This window comes from Rutidosis leptorrhynchoides, chromosome 2, assembly GCF_046630445.1.
Source record: "Rutidosis leptorrhynchoides isolate AG116_Rl617_1_P2 chromosome 2, CSIRO_AGI_Rlap_v1, whole genome shotgun sequence".
Taxonomy (NCBI): domain Eukaryota; kingdom Viridiplantae; phylum Streptophyta; class Magnoliopsida; order Asterales; family Asteraceae; genus Rutidosis; species Rutidosis leptorrhynchoides.
Genome location: NC_092334.1, coordinates 403978303 through 403998150, shown reverse-complemented (window position 1 = coordinate 403998150; position 19848 = coordinate 403978303). Strand labels below are relative to the sequence as shown.

At 32.6% G+C, this 19848-nt stretch overlaps 1 protein-coding gene across 1 annotated transcript; it reads right to left on the bottom strand.

Annotated features, from left to right (window-relative positions):
* Window positions 1-8973: 8973 nt before the first annotated feature.
* LOC139892251 (pathogenesis-related protein 1A-like) lies at window positions 8974-9462 on the bottom strand. Its single transcript, XM_071875295.1, has one exon. The coding sequence runs from the start codon at window positions 9460-9462 to the stop codon at window positions 8974-8976; it is 489 nt and encodes a 162-aa protein (XP_071731396.1).
* Window positions 9463-19848: the final 10386 nt, after the last annotated feature.

Genomic DNA, 19848 nt, shown 5'->3' with positions numbered 1-19848 from the left:
ATTCATCCTAAATTATAACATCCATCATTCAATTGTTTTCAACAGCAAGCATAAACTATCTCAGCTCAATCAACTACAAACAAAGAACACGGCCCATAAATTAATCACTTGTCACGGCCCAAGTGATTTGCAAAAACCCATCGTTGTTTTAACAATAAAAGGCAGCAGCCTGGACTGTACCAGCAGGAATAATAGTAGAAGAAACAAAATACGTAGCAGCTGGTTTGATAAAAAGAATAATCGTTGTAAGGGTGGATTATGTGGTGTTGTACTCAGCTCGTAACAAAGACAGGTTAATGACCCAACTTGCTTCAGCCCAACAACAGAAAGTAATTACATGGCCCAACTAAAATTTGTGGTTGTTTGTTCTCCTTGTCAAACCCGAACCAAAAAACAATAATATTAATAATTTCTATACTTTTGAAAGAGAACTATCAAGTGGGGTTGCTTGGTTGAGATTGTTGACCACTAATTAAAAAGAAGCACGCCAAAGAAAATATAAATCATTATCTTAATCATACCTAATCCTCACCCTCCGTTACTTTATGTATCACACTTTATTTTAATCAACAGTGGGAGGTTGATTAGTAACTTTCGGCAAAGAAAAGAGAAGTAGTAGTAGTATTTTATAATGGCAATCACTTTCAAGATGTAATATCAATAATTATCAAGTTGTAGTATAAATACTCGAAAGGCAAAACAAAGTTTGAGATGGTTCGTTCAAAACAAAAAAAAAATATATGTGATTGAGGGTTACGATTTACGAAACAGGAGAAGGAAGCAAAAATACGCAGCAGCAACTAAGAGAAGAGAAAAGAAGAAGAATATAAAATAAAGAAGGTGGGGGTTATGGAGGTTGTTCAATGCAAGATTGTGATCGTGGATGTTTAGGTGTCGATCAAAACAAACAGGAGCATACCAGAATAGAGACAATTCTAATATGGTTGCAGCAGAAAAACAATAGAAATTTCGATGGTGGCTCGAGATCATGGCGATTCATAGTTGTTCTAAGGTGATCAAGTTAGGTGGTTTCATGTGTAAGTGAATGTGTAAAATATATAGATACAGAATATGATAGATGAAATTAGTGGTGGGTTTTGGTATGATTGAATAATATGGGTGACGGTTTGAGAATGATTACAACAGAAATATAAATTAACTCGAGCAAGGTGGTGCGGTGGGTTAATGTTGGTTGTTGGGTGTTTGTTAAAGAAAATGGGTGGTGGTATTTTTTGGTTCTCATATATCAATCTTTTAAATTGATATTTGATAGTGGTACTCGAAGGGCATACTTAACCCCTGGAATTAATTGATTGTTATATAACTGAAGGAGTCGACAAATAGAATCAATCTGGAACAGAAGGAAATAAAAGATGAGTAAGACCTTCAACTGAATTTGTAGTTACTCGATTGTCTTATTGAAGTGAAGATTCGATGGTACAGATTGCAGACAGGAAGGACGGATAGAATAATATAAAAAGAAAAGTGATGTTGATACACAACTGAATTTGATTCTCAATCTAATTAATATCTAAAAATCTTTGTATCTTACTGAATGATTATATCTGATTTTGATTCTAACAGATTTTGTTGTGTATCTGTGATTCAATTCTATTCGTAACCAATTCAGGGATAGTAAACAAAAATCCATACAGTTGATGGTAATATGAAACTGATTCGTACATATCTTTCTTTTCTTTTCTGTTTTCGTATATTTTAAAAAATATAAATATTTTAGTAATAATAATAATTATAATACTAATTAATAATAATTATATTAATAATAATAATCATGTTATTATTTATAAGATAATAATAATACATTTAAAAATACTGATGATAATAATATAATGATATTACTAATAACAATAATGATAATTTCATTAGGTTTAATAATTAATAATTGGTAATAATAATATTACTAATAATATTAATAATAATACTAATTATAATAATATTAATGATACTGTTGGTATTAATAGTAATAATAAAGGTAGTAATAATAATATTTGTTATAACATTTATATTTTAACTTGCAGTTTTTATTATTAGTTATGTACTAGTATTTAATAATTACATAATATATTATATAATAACATTTATTAAATATTTAATATCTACACATTATATATATTACAATATGATAATATTTATATATATAAATTATATATATATATCCATTTTAATATCAATTTAACTATTTTGTATATTATTTTACCTATGTAGTTCTAATAACTAACTTTGTATTTTATTATTTCAATTTATTATATATATATATATATATATATATATATATATATAAATATATTTATTTACAAATAATTGTTTGTGAATCATCAGAAGCGGTCGAAGGGTAAAATGCATATGTGAAAATAGTTCAAAATTTTTGAGACTTTAACCTTATAAACTTTGATTATCGAGTCAAAATTATTAAATCGTATCGAGAGTTTGGTTTAAAATTAGTCGAAATTTTCCGGGTCGTCACAATTTAGCCCAAAGTAGCTCTCGTTTTTCAGCTTTAGCCCTAAAAAGGATCTCTTTTTACGGTATAACCATTTTCATGCCATTTTGTACAATAGTTCATACACCGAAGTAAATGAACTCAATTTGGGGTTACAACTGTGAAGACTGAGCTATCGCGAGGTACGAATCCTGCTCCAGCTTTACACTGTAATCATTCATGCATTGGACAGTGGTTCGGATTTAACCTACCAAGCAAATTCGGCTTGAAAGTTCAAGACTTTCTCTTCCCACAGTACCTTTACATCTTAAAAAAATATTAGTATGAAATGATATAGTTTAGGAAGATGCTATATTTAGTGAAACGGAACTTGAAATACTTTACTTCCAAGTTTTAAGATGGAACAATTGGAAGACGTTACTTCCTTTAACACACACACACATGAAAACTCAAAAAAAAAAATACCAAATTTCATTGCAGTACCTGTACAATTCAACTCACAGTAATGATAACATCTCCTCAATTAAACAGTTACAACTTGGATTTTGAATCTTCAAAAATTTTAAAAAAATCTCTAATTTTCCAAAAATGACTCAAAAATAAGACATAAAGCCAAGTGTAATTCATCCACGAGAATTTATATCTCTTCCCCCACACTTAAAATCATGTAGTGCTTCATTACACGAAATCAGATAAATCAAATATACATTCGAGAATACAATAGAGTAATGGGTAAACATAACTTGGATGTAGAGCAAAGAGTGACAGATGGATCTGTACTGACGGTCATTCCTCCTTTGTCATCACATCATGTTCACTTCAAATGTTCCTGCAATGATTATACAAGAACACAAAAAGAAAAATATTTTTTGATTTTTAAAGTTTTTCAGATTTTTAGGATTTTTTTTTCTGTTTTCTACTCACGCTATACAAAATATACAAGGATACATTTGCAAGTTTATTAACGAGTCATGCGCTAGACTCGGTCTCCTCCTGGTAGGTTCCCTCCTCTGTCAATCCACTAAAACCAACAATAGTATTACTCGATTCAATCGAAGTCATCAACCAAATATCATCGGCTTTTCTTTCCTAGCTCACACAATTCTTTCAACTTTTCTTTCTCCTTTGCCAATAGATTTGACACCAATCTTTTTTCTCCTATTCGCATCCTTTTCACACGTATCTTTCTTAACCCGCCCATATAACCTCCTTATCAATCTATCAACAATCTCATCATCTATGGGTTTACCTACGGGTTTTTCCTCAACCTATCCCCCACACATAGTTGGTTTACCAACTCCTGTCGTATTTTTAGCTGTTTTAACACTAGCAACAACATTCAAAGAACCTACGGAAGTAGGTGGTGGGGAAACAACGTATCTAGTTTGAAAGTTTATGCTCCTATCTCTATCCCTAAGAATTAACTTCCCAACTTTCCAATCAGTTAAAGCACATGAAGTTTCTAAAAATGGTCAACCCAAAGCTAATGGTATAACATTATCACCTTTCATGTCTACAACCAAAAAGTCTGCTGGAAATTCTAACTCTCCTACTTTCACAACCAAGTTTCAACAATTTCTATGGGTCAACTAATAGACTGATCAAGTAACCTAACACCAGTATTTGTCGGTTGAAGTTCACCTAGGTTTAACCTTGAGTACACATAATATGGAATTAAATTAATACTCGCACATGAATCAACTAATGACCTAAGCATGTCTTACCCATCCACCTGACATGGTACAATAAACGGCCCAAGATCTTTCAAGAAATGGGTGCACACTCCACTTCAAGAAATGCGGTTGTTGCTTGCTCATGCTAACCCTTTCTAGCAATAAGATCTTTCAAAAACTTTTCATACCTGCAAGAACATCAACAAAAGGTAAATTTACATAAATATTATATTCAAAGACTTACAATGAGACTCATTTGGTTTCTCGGAAAGAATAGCTTGCGGTCATGGAATCCGTGGCTTGAACTCTTTCAAATTAGGTGACGGTTTCTCCTCAGATTTCACTTTCTTCTCAACTTCCCTCACATCATCCTTAACTTTAAACTCGGGAGACTCGGTAGTCTTCATTTACATCACCTCCAACTTGTGTACATCTGAAGTATTACCCGCCATCAATGACATCAAATAATTACCATATTCGGGCATTATATCACTAATTGTATTCCCTTCATCTTCACAAGTCGTCACACTCTTCACACTCTCCACTTGGACCCCATCAACATTGCGGTAAGGAGTGTAATCCGCCATATCGAAATAATCTAAGAATACAAAAGCACCATCCTCGGTGTAAATGGTACGATCTCCAATCTCACCATCAAACTCTTCCTCATCTTCTTCACGCCCCAAAGTAAAAACTGGATCAAATTCCCTAGAATCATAACCCTCAAAATTTGATATAACATTAACCTGCGAATAGTGAGAAACCCGGGTTCCTTTTTCTTTTGAGAACCTTGGGAAGAACTAGAATTCTGAATTCCGTTAACATTATGATTTGGGTTGACTTGGGTGGTAGATGGAAGAGTACCAGGTGGTCTCTCCACTAACAAGCTAGTAATATGACCCATATCCCTCTCGAGGTTTTGAATTATAACTTGTTGATTTTGAAGTTATTTTTTCAAAAGTTCCTCCTTTTCCTCTTGCTTCACCATATAACTTCTAATCAAATCTTCCAAACCAGAGTTGTTTACAGCTTGAGGTTGAGTTGGTTGTGGATACTGATTTTGGTTAAAAGGTTGTTGGTAATTTTGTTTGTGATACCCAGGTGGTCCATTCCTCTGGTAACCCGAACTACCTCCGTGAAACTGATTACCGTCATAATTAACCTTAGAAATCATCAGTCTATCATTAATATCACAATCTTTAGTCAAATGAGGCCCTTTACACTTCTCACAACCTACTTTGCATCGCCACTACAGTCTTGTTCAACTTCTCAAACTCTTTACTGAATGTCTTCATCTGATTAGCTATGAAGCCAATGTCATTCCACTACCATCATCTTCCTCATACGCACTAGCAACAGTCTTCTTCATTGGAACACCTCTAAATGATGATGTCCATTCAGAAGTGAGTTGAGACATAAATACACCTCCAGGCGTCTTGTAAATAAATACTCTTCCCACTGAAGAGTCTAAGATAACCCTAGAATGATCATCAATACCCTGATCAAAGATTTTTAGAATAGCACCAACATCTAAACCGTGTTGCGGACAATCACGCAACATCTTCTTCAACCTGTTCCATGCATCATGTACAGACTCCAAATTTATAAGTAAATGAGTTGATCTCAGCTTTCAACCTTGCAACCTTAACTGGCAGAAAATATCGATTAATAAACTTGTTGTGAACTTCTGCATAGGTAGTGATAGAATTTGATGGTTAAAATTTCAACCAATCCTTCGCGTCCCCCGTTAGAGAATAAGGGAAAAGTCTCAATTTGAATGCGTCCATACTCACATTCTTGTTCTTATAAAGGCCACATAATTCATCAAACTGTTCGATATGTTCAAATGCATTGTCTGTCTTTCCATCAAACGTATTCTCCCGCACCATATGAATAAATTAAGACTTGACCTCAAACGAATCTTCCGTAATATCCGGTGTATGAATAGGAGGTGGTAATGCTGCTGGTGCAGTTTGCCTAGCATTCCATATCGGTTGGTCATTTGAATTTGTACCCATGACTGGTTCCTCTTTATCAAACTCCGAGTCTAAAATATAACAGGGTAATGCTGCAAAACCCTCTAAGATTGAATGCTCTTCTTTAACCTTGCTGCGTGTGTGATAAACTTTAGACGGTTCCACCCCAACAAACAAGCACGTAAAACTAAACAAAAATAATAAAAATGAACTTTCGCGAAAACAAACTCTCGCGAAAGGATTGAATAGTAAAAGTAACAAAATTCCTTAAGCAAGCACCACTCCCCGGCAGTGGCGCCAAAAAGTTGATGTGTAAAATCTAACTTATAAAATACTAGACAAATTGACTCAAAAACTTAACACAAAGCATGCAACTAAAACCTGATCATGCAGTAGTTAGCAAGTGAATTGACGAGTTCGTTCCATAAGGAGCAGTAGTTTTGAAATTTTTTAAACTAATAATTATCCTAATTAAATTGGGAAAGTTTTAATTTTAAATTAATTAAACAAAGAAACGCAAATTAAATAACCAGAATTCAGTATAAACAAGGGTATTCACTTATAATCAATTCTCTAGAATCCGGATTGCTTTTATTAAGACCATCATAATAACTGATTTTTGAGGTGACATTGCAATTATCTAGCGATTCTCACAATGTCTTAACTAATTCCCTAAGTATAACTGTCGTTAACCTAATTTACCAATTAATTCACCGATTAGTAAGATAACCTGGTTTCCCTTACTTATATACTAATTTTACATGAAAGTGTAAGTTAATAACGCTAGTTTCCTACACACATCTTACGAACACGATAAATCAAATTTAATTACTCAAGATATGATTCAATTGAAGGATTAATTGGTGTCCCTTTTTAGCTTCACAATTACTTAACTTAATTGGTAATTTAATTACTATTGTCTAATTACACTGGTTTCTCGCATGCAATTCAACCAATCCAAATCATCTTTCAATAACCTATATAAGTCTATCAATTTCACTAATTGTAGTTAATTCAATCAACAAACGTGTAATTAAATAATTTAATCAATGGGAGTAATAATGAATCATGAATCAAAAGCAATTAACAATTATAAAAACATAAGAATTAGCAATCTATTACCTAGGTTCAATCATTTAAGTGAATACAATGAATTTAGCTAGACATAGTAGCAATAAAAGCAATCAAACACAAGGATAAACAAAAATTCATCATAGTATTAATCAAGAATGAGAAAATATAGTTACCAATGATTGAATCTTGTTACAATGATAATCCAAGTGATAGAAACCTTTAATACGACCTTGAAAAGCTCTAAAATTCGTAACCCTATCCCAAAAATTCGTAAAACAAAAACTGCCTCTAAAAGTTAGGGTTTAATGGCCTTTTTATAGATAGAAAATCAAATCTGCTGACCGACCTTAATCTCGCAACCGCGACTAGACACCTCACGACCGCGAGATATGATATTCGTGATTTTCGCGACCGCGATACAGGGACTGGTGACCGCGAGCTTGCAATTTAATAAACTCAACTTCTGTTTAAACTTCTCGCCCCTAATAGACTAATTCGCGGCCGGGAACAAGGGACTCGCGACCGCGATGTGAACTCTCGCGACCACGAGATGTACCTGAAACAATGGCTCGGATTAATTTTGCCTTCTTCGCTTTATCTTGACCGTTTGACTATGAATCTTTGCTGAATTAATCCAAAATAATCTCATAAACACTTCTTGAGCTGTAAACGGTATTCTATCAAAACCACAAGTCAAAATCTTCAATCTTCACCAAAATATACTCAAAAGAACCCAATATTGCGAATAATTAAATAAAATGCATAAATGAGGCGATATCAAATAATATATGCAAAATTTTATTAAAACGTCTCATATAGAGGGTGTAAACATGTTTTGGGATCGTTGTTAACGTGCAACAACAATAACGATTTTGACGGTCATTACAGTGTGCAATATAATATCGATCACCATCCAAATCATCAATAGTGAGATTATCATCTAGAATAATTATATAACGGTTGAGATTAATGATCAAGTCAAAATTCACTTGCATATATGATCAATCATATAAGCTTATCTATTATCCTTCTGTTGATACTCTTTGTTAGAGGTAAAGAGTTCGATTCTTTGGGGTGACAACATTGCACACAATGATATTCCCTTTATCCTGATATCCATCCAAGGTCGCATTTCGCACATCGCGTTGCGGGGAGTTTTACCGGCTATGCCTTTGGATTGGTCCGGGTTTCCTCGAAGGCAGCAGTTGACGGTGGGTTATGCAATTGCGAAAGATGATCGCGTGGATGGTTTAATACCCCTAGGTGATCTCAAACTGTTGTTAAATAATAATAATAATAATAATAATAATAATAATAATAATAATAATAATAATAATAATAATAATAATAATAATAATAATAATAATAACAATAACAATAACAATAACAATAACAATAACAATAATAACAATAATAACAATAATAATAATAATAATAATAATAATAATAATAATAATAATAATAATAATAATAATAATAATAATAATAATAATAATAATAATAATAATAATAATAATAATAATAATAATAATAATAATAATAATAATAATAATAAGCTTATCTAATTTTATATTTTAATGGATAAGTTATATAGAAATCAAAGTTTGATCAACCCTAATCCATCGTTTTTTATACTCTTTATTACAACAAATCGAGAACATACGTTAATTTATTCTTTCATTCATGTAAAATCATATACTCGTATATAACCAAAGTAAACCAACAAGATCCATATATATGATGGATATAACAATACAGTATAGTAGTACGTAAGTAAGTAGGCCGGTAGCTAGTAAGGAGATTGGCCAACATAGTTTCCGGGAGGATAATAGCTACAAATAACGAAATACCAACCATTATTGGTACACTGAACCCTAGCACACCCGAGTTGAGTGGAACTACGCCACACGACTTGAGTATAGTGACCACAAACATGTCCGGTGGCACAAGTATTAGTTGTATAATCATAATACGACTTCTCAGCTACCCATAAATTAACAGCTGCAGTCCCTGTAAATGTACCACTACCCTCAGCAAGGTTCTCACCGTACGGACCACCAGAATGGACAAGGTTGCAGTCCCCTATCCTTTGGTTCGCGTAGTTTTGAGCGTATGCAGCCACAGTGGCATTCCATACAATGTCCGCAACCCCCACTAATGAACGAGCTGAATTGTGAGCGTTTAAGTAATCTTGTTGGGTGTTTTGAGCATTAATGGATAGAGTTAAGAAACAAAGATATATTAGTGAAAAGGAGATCATCAGGTTTAAAGACCCCATATTGTATAATTGTAGTTTGCTACTTTGTTTGGTAGTTAATAATAATGAATAATTGTTGTTTGATGATGGAGATACATGAATCAATGGGCATTTATAGATCTTGCTCGCGTGAATGTATGTTATGTGATATATGCAGATTTACTCCACGTACAAAGTTAGCATACTAAACTAAGCAAATTAAAGTTGATAAAGCATCCCCTATGGACGTAATGGCCTTTGCTTCAAATCTTAAAATTACCCAACTTGGAAATTTTCAACTTCCAGTTTGGCTACACACCCCAATAGCAATCCACCAACTGTTAGCAATTTGCTTAAACAAACTTTTAATTACATTATATTAGAAGCCATACGTACGGGATGGATGACTTGTATACATATATAATATATAAGGGTTGCCTGAGTAGCCACCGAGTTCACACTACCCGAGTTTAATTTCTGGCTATCACAAATTGTTCAAAAAGAGAGTGTGACTAGAGGGTGCGCATAATGCGCAATTCACCCGGTACCAGGTCTCGCGCTCGGGGACTTGATTACCCGAGGTTTTACCTTATATGGGGGCATTTGTATAAATTAGTAGTCGATAACGTTAATATTGATACTTATCAGATGTAAAATACAATTACAATAAAAAAACATTTACTGATAACATTTGTATCGAAAACATTAGTATTGAATACTAACGCAGAGATTATGAGCCCATGCGTTGGAATTATTTTAACTTCAATTGAAAAATAATCGATAAAACACCAAACATGAGCCCCTAAAAAGTTATTTTAAAACCGATCGTTAAGAATAGTATTTTATGTACATCTCTAATTGTATATGTTTTTAGTCTAAAGTAATTTTATTATGTCAAAATCTCAAACGAAGCAGAGTAAACATACATCTAAATATTCATAAGAATTATCAAATAACCATTTTAACTTCAATTGATAAGCATGAGTCCGTGCATTTATATAATATTGTACAAGTATTAGATTAACGTAATTGTTTGAATTTAAATGCAAAACTATAAATTATATTTATATTATATAAAATATCGTTCATAAATAATTTTATAATGTTAGTAAAGAAATATATAATTTATATTATAATATTATATAATAATAAAATATAATATTTTAGGTAATGAAATTTGTATATTAAATTAAATTAAGAAATCTAATAATTCAATTAATAGATGGAAATAACTGATAGATTGATACGTGGCAGGAATAAAGGAGAAGTTGACACGTAACAGAAATTAATGATATGTATAGATATACATATATACATATATATATATATATATATAAATTATATATATATATATTATATATATATATATATATATATATATATATACCATATACTATTTAGGAGTATTTAATATTTGGTTTCAAACTGGTTAATTAATCTGGAAATCGAAAATCGAATGAAAATCGGAAAAAATAAACCGGATTTAAACTCGATTTTCGGTTCGATTTCGATTTAGTTTATAATTTTGAATTCGGATTGGGTTAAACCAAGTTTAACTAATGATATATTTTAAATTATTAATATATATATATATATATATATATATATATATATATATATATATATATATATATATATATATATATATATATATATATATATATATATATATATATCTGTGTGTGTGTGTGTGCGCGCGCGCGCGCGCGTGTGTGTTTGTTTGTGTGCAGTGGCGGAAGCAGGATTTTTTTCACCGAGGGCGAAACTTTTTTTTAAAACGTAGTAATTTTTTAGGCAATATATGAATGTTTTTGGGAAAAATATGAAGGTTTTTGGGCAAATTTTGAAGGTTTTTGGGTAAAATTTTAGATGTTTTTGGACACCATTTGAAGATTTTGGGCAAAATATTTGGTTTTGAGGCAAAAAAAAAAAAAAAAAATCACTTGGGGCAAAGTCTAAAAATTCAAAATTTTTACACTAAAAATTACAAATCCACTAGGGGCTGCCCCCCCCCCCCCCCCCCCCCCTCTCTCGCGCTTACATAAAACCGCCCCTGTGTGTATACCATAAAATCGTTGTATTTTTAAAAAAGCCAAATCAATATTTTAAGATTATTTTCGTTAAATTACGGTTTTTGGTTTTTCAGTTGTAACCACCACCTACTAAAACGAATTAAAATTTCATTTTCAGTTTGATATCAATTTCGATTTTGATATATGAATTCAGTTTTGGCTCGATTTTTAATTTTCCCATTAAATTTTTTAAAACCAAACAAAGTGAACTAAATAAATTGAAAATTTTGAAAACGGACCGATGTATACTCTTAAATATGATGGGTTCGGCTGGAAATAACAAAACCTTATGTACGGGCTATACTTTTATTGTTAAATTTTTGATATCATGTTCATTAACTAATAATAACGGGATTTCAGCTATTACTTATGTAACCAAAATGTTTAATTATGTTAGATCTAACAAACGGTCGAAACACAACCCTTCTGATAGTGATCAAGTCAAAATTCACCTTTAAAAGAATTATGGGTTGAGTGCAATGAGGTTTGAGTTGTTTCGGTGTTTGAGGGACCTTACGGTGAAGTTTCTACAATCCTTAAATCGAAGGAGATGACCGACTGCCATATCTGCTCGCAATCATCCTTAGATGTTTATATGATCACGTATCAACACCTTGTTATTGGCCATGATTAACGTAAGCTCACCTCCGTAGAAAGTGGCCAAGGATCAATTACTTGAGTTATGAGCTCACTAAATTCAACAACCCCTGAAATGATGGACCTTGGTCTATATTCATAGAAGAATAACTCGTGCGCGTGTAACTATGATATTTTTCGCATGGCAGATTTAATGAGCCACATGAGTATTACGTGATGCGCTATATCCTTTGTGTGCATAGCTTTTAACTTTCTTATGCGCATATTATGTGTATGATCATATACATGACTTAATTGATCATGATATAATAGTGGTATTTATTTAAAATTTTTAATTCTTATCCATATTTATTTAATTTTCAAATCATATATCTACATCCATATCCGCCAGAATAAACGGGTTAATGAATGTTCAACCATATCAATATTAATTTCTTATATTTGTATAATCGTAAGTAGTGTTCTACTTTGTACGGTAAAAATGATTGTTGTTAATCGTTTATACAACCGAAAATCATATTTGTACTAATTTGTACAAATAAAAGTCAATAGATGACTTATTAAAATTTAAAAGCATTGATCGTATGTCCATTGCTCACTTTGTTAGTTACATGAAATTATATTGAAACCATAAAAGTAAGATAAGTGTAATTTTTAAAATGAACCAACATAATTATATGAGAAGATATATATTTTTGGAGAAACTAAAAGTAAATATTTGTAAATTTAATAATATAACACCATATATGGCAATTTTAGTAATATATTTGTATATTTAATTATTTCGGGTGAAAACGAGTTCATCCATAAATTATAAATTTTTGTACATATGTGATCAACTAATCTCATCATCCATATATTACAACAAATCTGCTCTATTACGGCGACCAGATGTCGCCACATTAGACCCATTTGTCGCCACATTAGACTCATTTGCGGCGACATTTGCGTCGCGAAACTGTCGCCGCATTAGATGCGTCACGTTTGATATTTTGTGACGTTTTTTGCGGCGACGGACGTGGGACCCACTACCTTTTTAAAGAAAAGGAAAAAGAAATTCAAAATTATCTTTAGCGGCGACCTTTTGTGGCGACACGTATAATTAAATTAAAAGCGTTATTAAAATTAATTATGACGTCATCATCTTTATTAGCGACGACATTTTGTGGCGACAACATTGGTGGCAAAACAAAAACCATTTCTTTTTTATTTATTTCAAATTTTCAATTTTGTGGCGACAGTTTGCGACGACATGTCACCACAAATTGTGAAAATCTGCAATGGAAGCTGCTGTTTTTTCTGCTTTCCACCCAGAAATGTCGGGTTTTCTTCCAGCATACAAAACCTGTTATAACATGTTTTCTAACATATAAATCAACAATCAAATCAACTACAAACTAAACGATTTCTAATAGCACACGAATTACTAACGTTTAACATCTAAATTACAAACTAAATAGTTTAAGATATCAAATTGTTTGAACATACGAATTCCTCCGTGGTTTTCTCGGTGCTACAAATTTACATACACATCGTAGATACACATAAACAAATTAAATTCGAATAAAACAACATAATATATTCATACGATTGCCGTGACAGTTAGAAGGTAGACGCCGACCACCGCCACCTTCAGAAGGATCACTGCTACCACCGTTGTTACCACCGCTGTAAGAACATACTACATCGGATGAAACAAAAGCTCTTGCAGTGATGATTTAAACCAAAAGCTGTTGTCTTTGGTTTTTTCTGAACTGCTTAATCCTTCTTTTTCTTTGAAGGTTCTGAGTCTTTGTTATCTGTTGCAATATGTTGAAGAAAGACTTAATACTTTAACAAAATATAATAGGCAAACAATCCATAAAGAATCATACATAGCAAATGTAATACTTCGTACAAAATAGATGTTTATGTTGGTCAATGTACCTTTACATAGAGGCAAAACTCAAAACTATCATAGAATTTAACGTGAAATGCGATGAGAATTGAAGACTTATCATACCTTCATTTTCTTGCAAGTTGATGTTGATAGCATCTGCATTGCAAGTCGCTATAGCTTGAGATTATTGATGTCAAAAATGCCAGCAGACACAAATTCCTTGTTGAGAAAAATTTGTTAACCTGGAAGCTGATCCTTTTCTGCTCTTTCTGTCAATTTTGCTTACATTGGTTCCTCTACAAAGTACAAACATGTATAACCGATTAACAGCCGCTATGCTCCATACTCCCTTTGAAGTGGCTGCTCCACGTAAAGCTACAAAAAACATGACACATAAACCATTATTTTTAGTGATGTTAACTTTTTATTTGGTGGTAGTGGCAAGTTTTAATAAAGCCTACAAAATTGAAAATTTAAAACCCTTGGAATATAAATAAAGGTGAAGGTTGTGAATTTAACCCCTAAAAAACTTTATATACTGTTAAATGATTACGATTTAGCAATGCAAGAGTTTTAAGAAAGTCTAAATGTTAACCTATGGCAGCGGCAACTGAATCAATATATCTAAACAGCTTCCCGTTAACGTTTCGAATGCGGGATATCAACGTTAAGTTCCCGTCCATTGCAAGAGAGATTCTAAGACGAAATTCAAAAGTATGTGGCCAACACTTAAGATCTTCTTCAGAAGGTTTAAGTAGCAAATCGACAAACGATTTACCGTTAGATTCGTTAGCGAGAAGCGGTGGAGGATCGTCATGGACGGTCCAAAGTTTGTTTCTTGCAAACCCGTGTTGTTCAAGTGAATCGCAGTTCCCAAACTACATCAACGGGTTATATTTATATACATAAACGCCTACGTCGTGTTGTCTTGTACAAATTAAATAATATATGTATCACCTGCAATAAGCCACATAACAAATAGAAATTCGTCAAAATCATTCATGCATTGACAAAAAAGTCAGCATATTCTTTCATTAAATACAACTATATACTGTTTTATAAAGCATTCACCCACCCCACTTATTCATACGAATCCAACCTCTTTATCGACTATCAAGCCTTTATGCTTCTTATTAATCTCCATCACAGCTTCATAATAGGCAGCCTCCTCTTTATCTTGATCAAAACCATTAAATTTTTTCAAACAACTGTCATTATAAATTAATCTCTCTGAATTATAATCATAGTTATTCAAGTCATAACGTACCCGGTGAAGACTCTGAAAAAGATTTCAACAACGGGACATAACAGTTACGAACCCGATGAAGACTCTGAAAAAGATTCAACTTTTCTACAACAGATTCTAGAGGTGAATGCATCCACTTCATCACTTGAAAAATCTTTTCCCTGCTATTTAACTGGTAAAAATATCTATATGTACATGCACTATGCAAACAAAGCAACCTTGTATCTTAAATTAACACACACATGTATATGCAATATTTTAACTCCACTTATCAACTCAAGTCTTTTCAACTTCTCAAAATTACAGAATCTCCTTCTCACTAACAACATGCTCATATGCAACATAAACCAAAATCACACAATTGAGTAATTCCAAGCATGTAATCACGAACAATAGTGGTCAACACAACACAAGCAACCTTCAAACACCATCAATTAACAAAATCAGTAGCAAAATTCGGCCATATCCAAAAAGCCTCAGTTTACATGAACCCTAATTACAATAATTAAAAATTTAAACAATATAAGCAAGCATTCATGTAAGACTAAGCATTAGCATCAATAATCATTAACAAAATCGGCCAAAAACACAAAAAGAGGCAATTTTTTAACATACCCACATGAAAACCCAAATTAATAAGTAAGAACACACAAAATCGGGTAGCAAAAGAAGAAAATATGTAAGAATCTTACCCTTCCCATGATTAATTGCAGAAAAAAGAAGGATTTAGACAAGAATTGAAGCTTGCAAAAAATAGGGTTTGTGTGCTTGAGAGAAAAGACCGATAGGTTTTTTGTTGTTTTGGAAATAGGAGGGAGATGAAAAGTGGAAAAAATAAAATAAATGGGTATTTTCCCTCCTGCGACAAGTGAAAAATTTCAATGAAAATTCGTGAAAATATTTTAATTTCATATACAATATAATATATAAAATATATATTATATTCAATATATAATATATACATATTTAATATATAAAATATAATATATTACACCGTATATATTTTATATATATAATATAAATAATATATTTAAATTTAATATTTAATATAATACATAAAATATAATATATTTAATTAATTATAAAAAGGAAGAAGGTTTTTCCTGTTCGGGCTAACCTGGAGGGCGAGTAATCTGACTCCATACTCTAATGTACGCAGCCCAGCAGAATTCCCTGACTATATTCCAACTCATCCCTCGCCACCACTAAATATTCATCATATACCGGATTCGAACACGAGACATCTCGTAAGGAACTCATGGCCTCAACCGTTGGGTTATGTATTGATGGTTATAATATATTTAATATAATATATAAAATATTACATATCTCGTCCACGTTTTATCCTAGTTCTCGTTCTCGTACATCATAGCCTCATTTAACCGACTTACATCACCGCATGAGCATTCCACTATCGTATATCACCACCAATTCCACCGTCTTATATCACCACCACATTCCACCGTCATACATCACCACCACATTCCATTGTCACATCACCGCCTCATTCGACCATCTTACATCATCTTCTCATTTCACCGTCATGCATCACCGTCACACTCCACCGTCTTAAATCACCACCACATTCCACCGTATTAAATCACCTCCTCACTCAACCGACTTACACCACCGCCTCATTCCACCGTCATACATCACCGCCTCACTTCATCGTCTTAAATCACCATCACATTCCACCGTGTTAGATCATCGCCTCATTCCACCTACTTACATCACCGCCTCAATCCATTGACTTACATCATTGCCTCATTCCACCGTCATACATCACTGTCACATTCCACTGTCATACATCATCGCCTCATTTCAATGACTTACATTGCCGCCTCATTCCACAGTCTTACATCACTGCCTTATTCCACCGTTTTATATCACCACCACATTCCACCATGTTAGATTACCTCCTCCTCACTCAACCGACTTACATCACCGCATCATGCCACTGTCATACATCACCGACTCACATAACCGCCACATTCGGTCGTCATACATAACCACCACACATCATCGTCTTAAATAACCATCATATTCCACCATGTTAGATCACCACCTCATTTCACCGAATTACATCATCGCCTCATTCCATAATCATACATCACCGACTGATTCCACGTCTTACATCACCACCTTCTTCCACCGTCATACATCACCGCCATAGTCCACCGCATTAAATCACCACCACATTCCACCGTCTTACAACATCACCTCACTCCACCGTCGTACATCACCACCACATTCCATCGTCGTATCACTACTTCATTCCACCATCATACATAACCATCATCTCCGCCACATTCCACCGTCATATATCTACGCCTCAATCTGTCAGGCGGTAAACTTTCCCGGAACATAAGAAACTTTTTAAGCTTGGAGGGAAAATTTTTATTGAAAAGTAAATCAAAAATAACAATTGTGTCGACATTTAGTGGCGACATGACGCCACAATCTGACATGCGGTAAACTTTCCCGCCACATAAGAAAGTTTTTCAGTTTGGATGAAAAAATTTAATTGAAAAGTAAATCAAAAATAACAATTGCGGCGACATTTAGTGGCGACCCGACGCCACAATTAAAATTTTCAAACTTTGACCGGTTCTTTTTTAGAGAAAAAGAAAAATTAAATGCGAAATTACATTTGCGGCGACATTTATGGCGACATGTCGCCACAATATATCAACTTGACTCAAAAAGTCAAAAAGGGAGAGTTTTTTGTCGTTTAGCGGGTCTTTTACGGCGACAATCGTGTCGCCACAAATGGCTTCGTGGCAAAAGACCAGATTTCTTGTAGTTATATCTATTGAATCGGATGTTATAGTTATCCATATCCGCTTTTTATTTGATTGGATCGGGTGGATATTCATCCAATGAAATGACCACTGTCATCCCTACCCCAACCTCTTGGTTGAAGTGATTCCTCACATACCGCTATGAAGTGAGTTGTGAGAATCATCTGATCTGGTCGAGCCTTTGACAAGATGATGTTCAAGATAAAGTATATGGAGTCAAGTAAAAGGTGTTTCTCCTAACGTGGTCCTTAATCTTCTACTTGTATTTATGAGCTTTATTATGTGGTTTTTTTCATTTGTTAATGTAGTTTCTATCATTTTGTCTTTGTAACATATAATTTAAGTGTATCTTTTAAAAATTCGTAGTTTTATAGGTCCTTTCACTAGTAATATATTATATTCCCATTCTTGATAAATATCAAACCATTAAGTTAATATGTTCGTCATTCTTATATTGGTTCTAATTTTTCTACTTTTCTACTTTTCTACTTTTCTTTTATTCTTTATTCTTTAATTATTACATTCTAACAACGATTACACATATCTAACAAAACTTCTCATTTCTCACTGAAAATTAAACCTACATGGTTATTGTCAAAGATGCTTAGAATACAATTTGGGATGGCAATAGCCACCCGATCCAGTAGATATTCATCCGATCCACCCGATTCATAATGGATATAGATGATATAAATGGATATATTGATACGGATATGGATGAACTTAAATGGATACGGATATGGATATGGGTTTAAAAGTTTCATCTATGGATATATTCATATACACCCGAAATACATTTATAAATACATAAATATAGATATATGCAAACACATTTACTATTATAAATGCATTTACACGTACACATATATTTTTCTTAATATTAGATAATGAATTAACTATGATATGATATATTACAATAAAACACACATATATAATCAAATTAACATACAAATTACACATTTAATTCGTCATAGTCTATGTTTAATAGTAAGTTTAACAAATTGTGTTATATCTTCGACAATATTACACGTTCCTATGTATAGATTTTAATTATGCTACATTATATAAGTATTTGTTATATTACGTTTTTGTTTTAATCACATTTTAGGAAATATGATAACATTTTTTGAATATTCAATGGACATCCATTAGCCCGCATAATCCATTGAATATGGATATGGATTGATGAACTGAAATTAAATGGATATGGATGAACGAAAACTAAAGAATATAGATATGGATACATCCACACTCGATCCATATCTGATTCATTGGCATCCCTAAATACAATACAATAAAAATCATTTTCATTCATTCATATATATATATATATATATATATATATATATATATATATATATATATATATATATATATATATATATATATATATATATATTGGTAGGATCGAGAGGGAAGTAACCAATCGGGGGGAAGCAAATTTTTTTTTTTCGTTTTTTGAAAAAACTTTGTTCACGAACATTATAGATTGGATGAAAATAAGAACATTTAGAAAAGACACTCCGTGATAAATGTTATTATTTTGGCGGGAAAATACTTGAAGAAGTAATATATAACAATTATCTTGTTTTTCGAGCGTATGTTGAGGTTTTAAACATTAGGGTTTAGATATTAGGGTTTATAGGGTTTAGATATTAGGGTTTAGAAATTTATGGTTTAGGGTTTAGATTTAGGGTTTAGATTTAGGATTTAGATTGAGTTTTTAACACGAACGGTTTAGAGTTTAGGGTTTAGGGTTTAGGGTTTGGTGTTTTGGGTTTATGGAATAAACCCAAAACACCAAACCCTAAACCCTAAACCCTAAACCCTAAA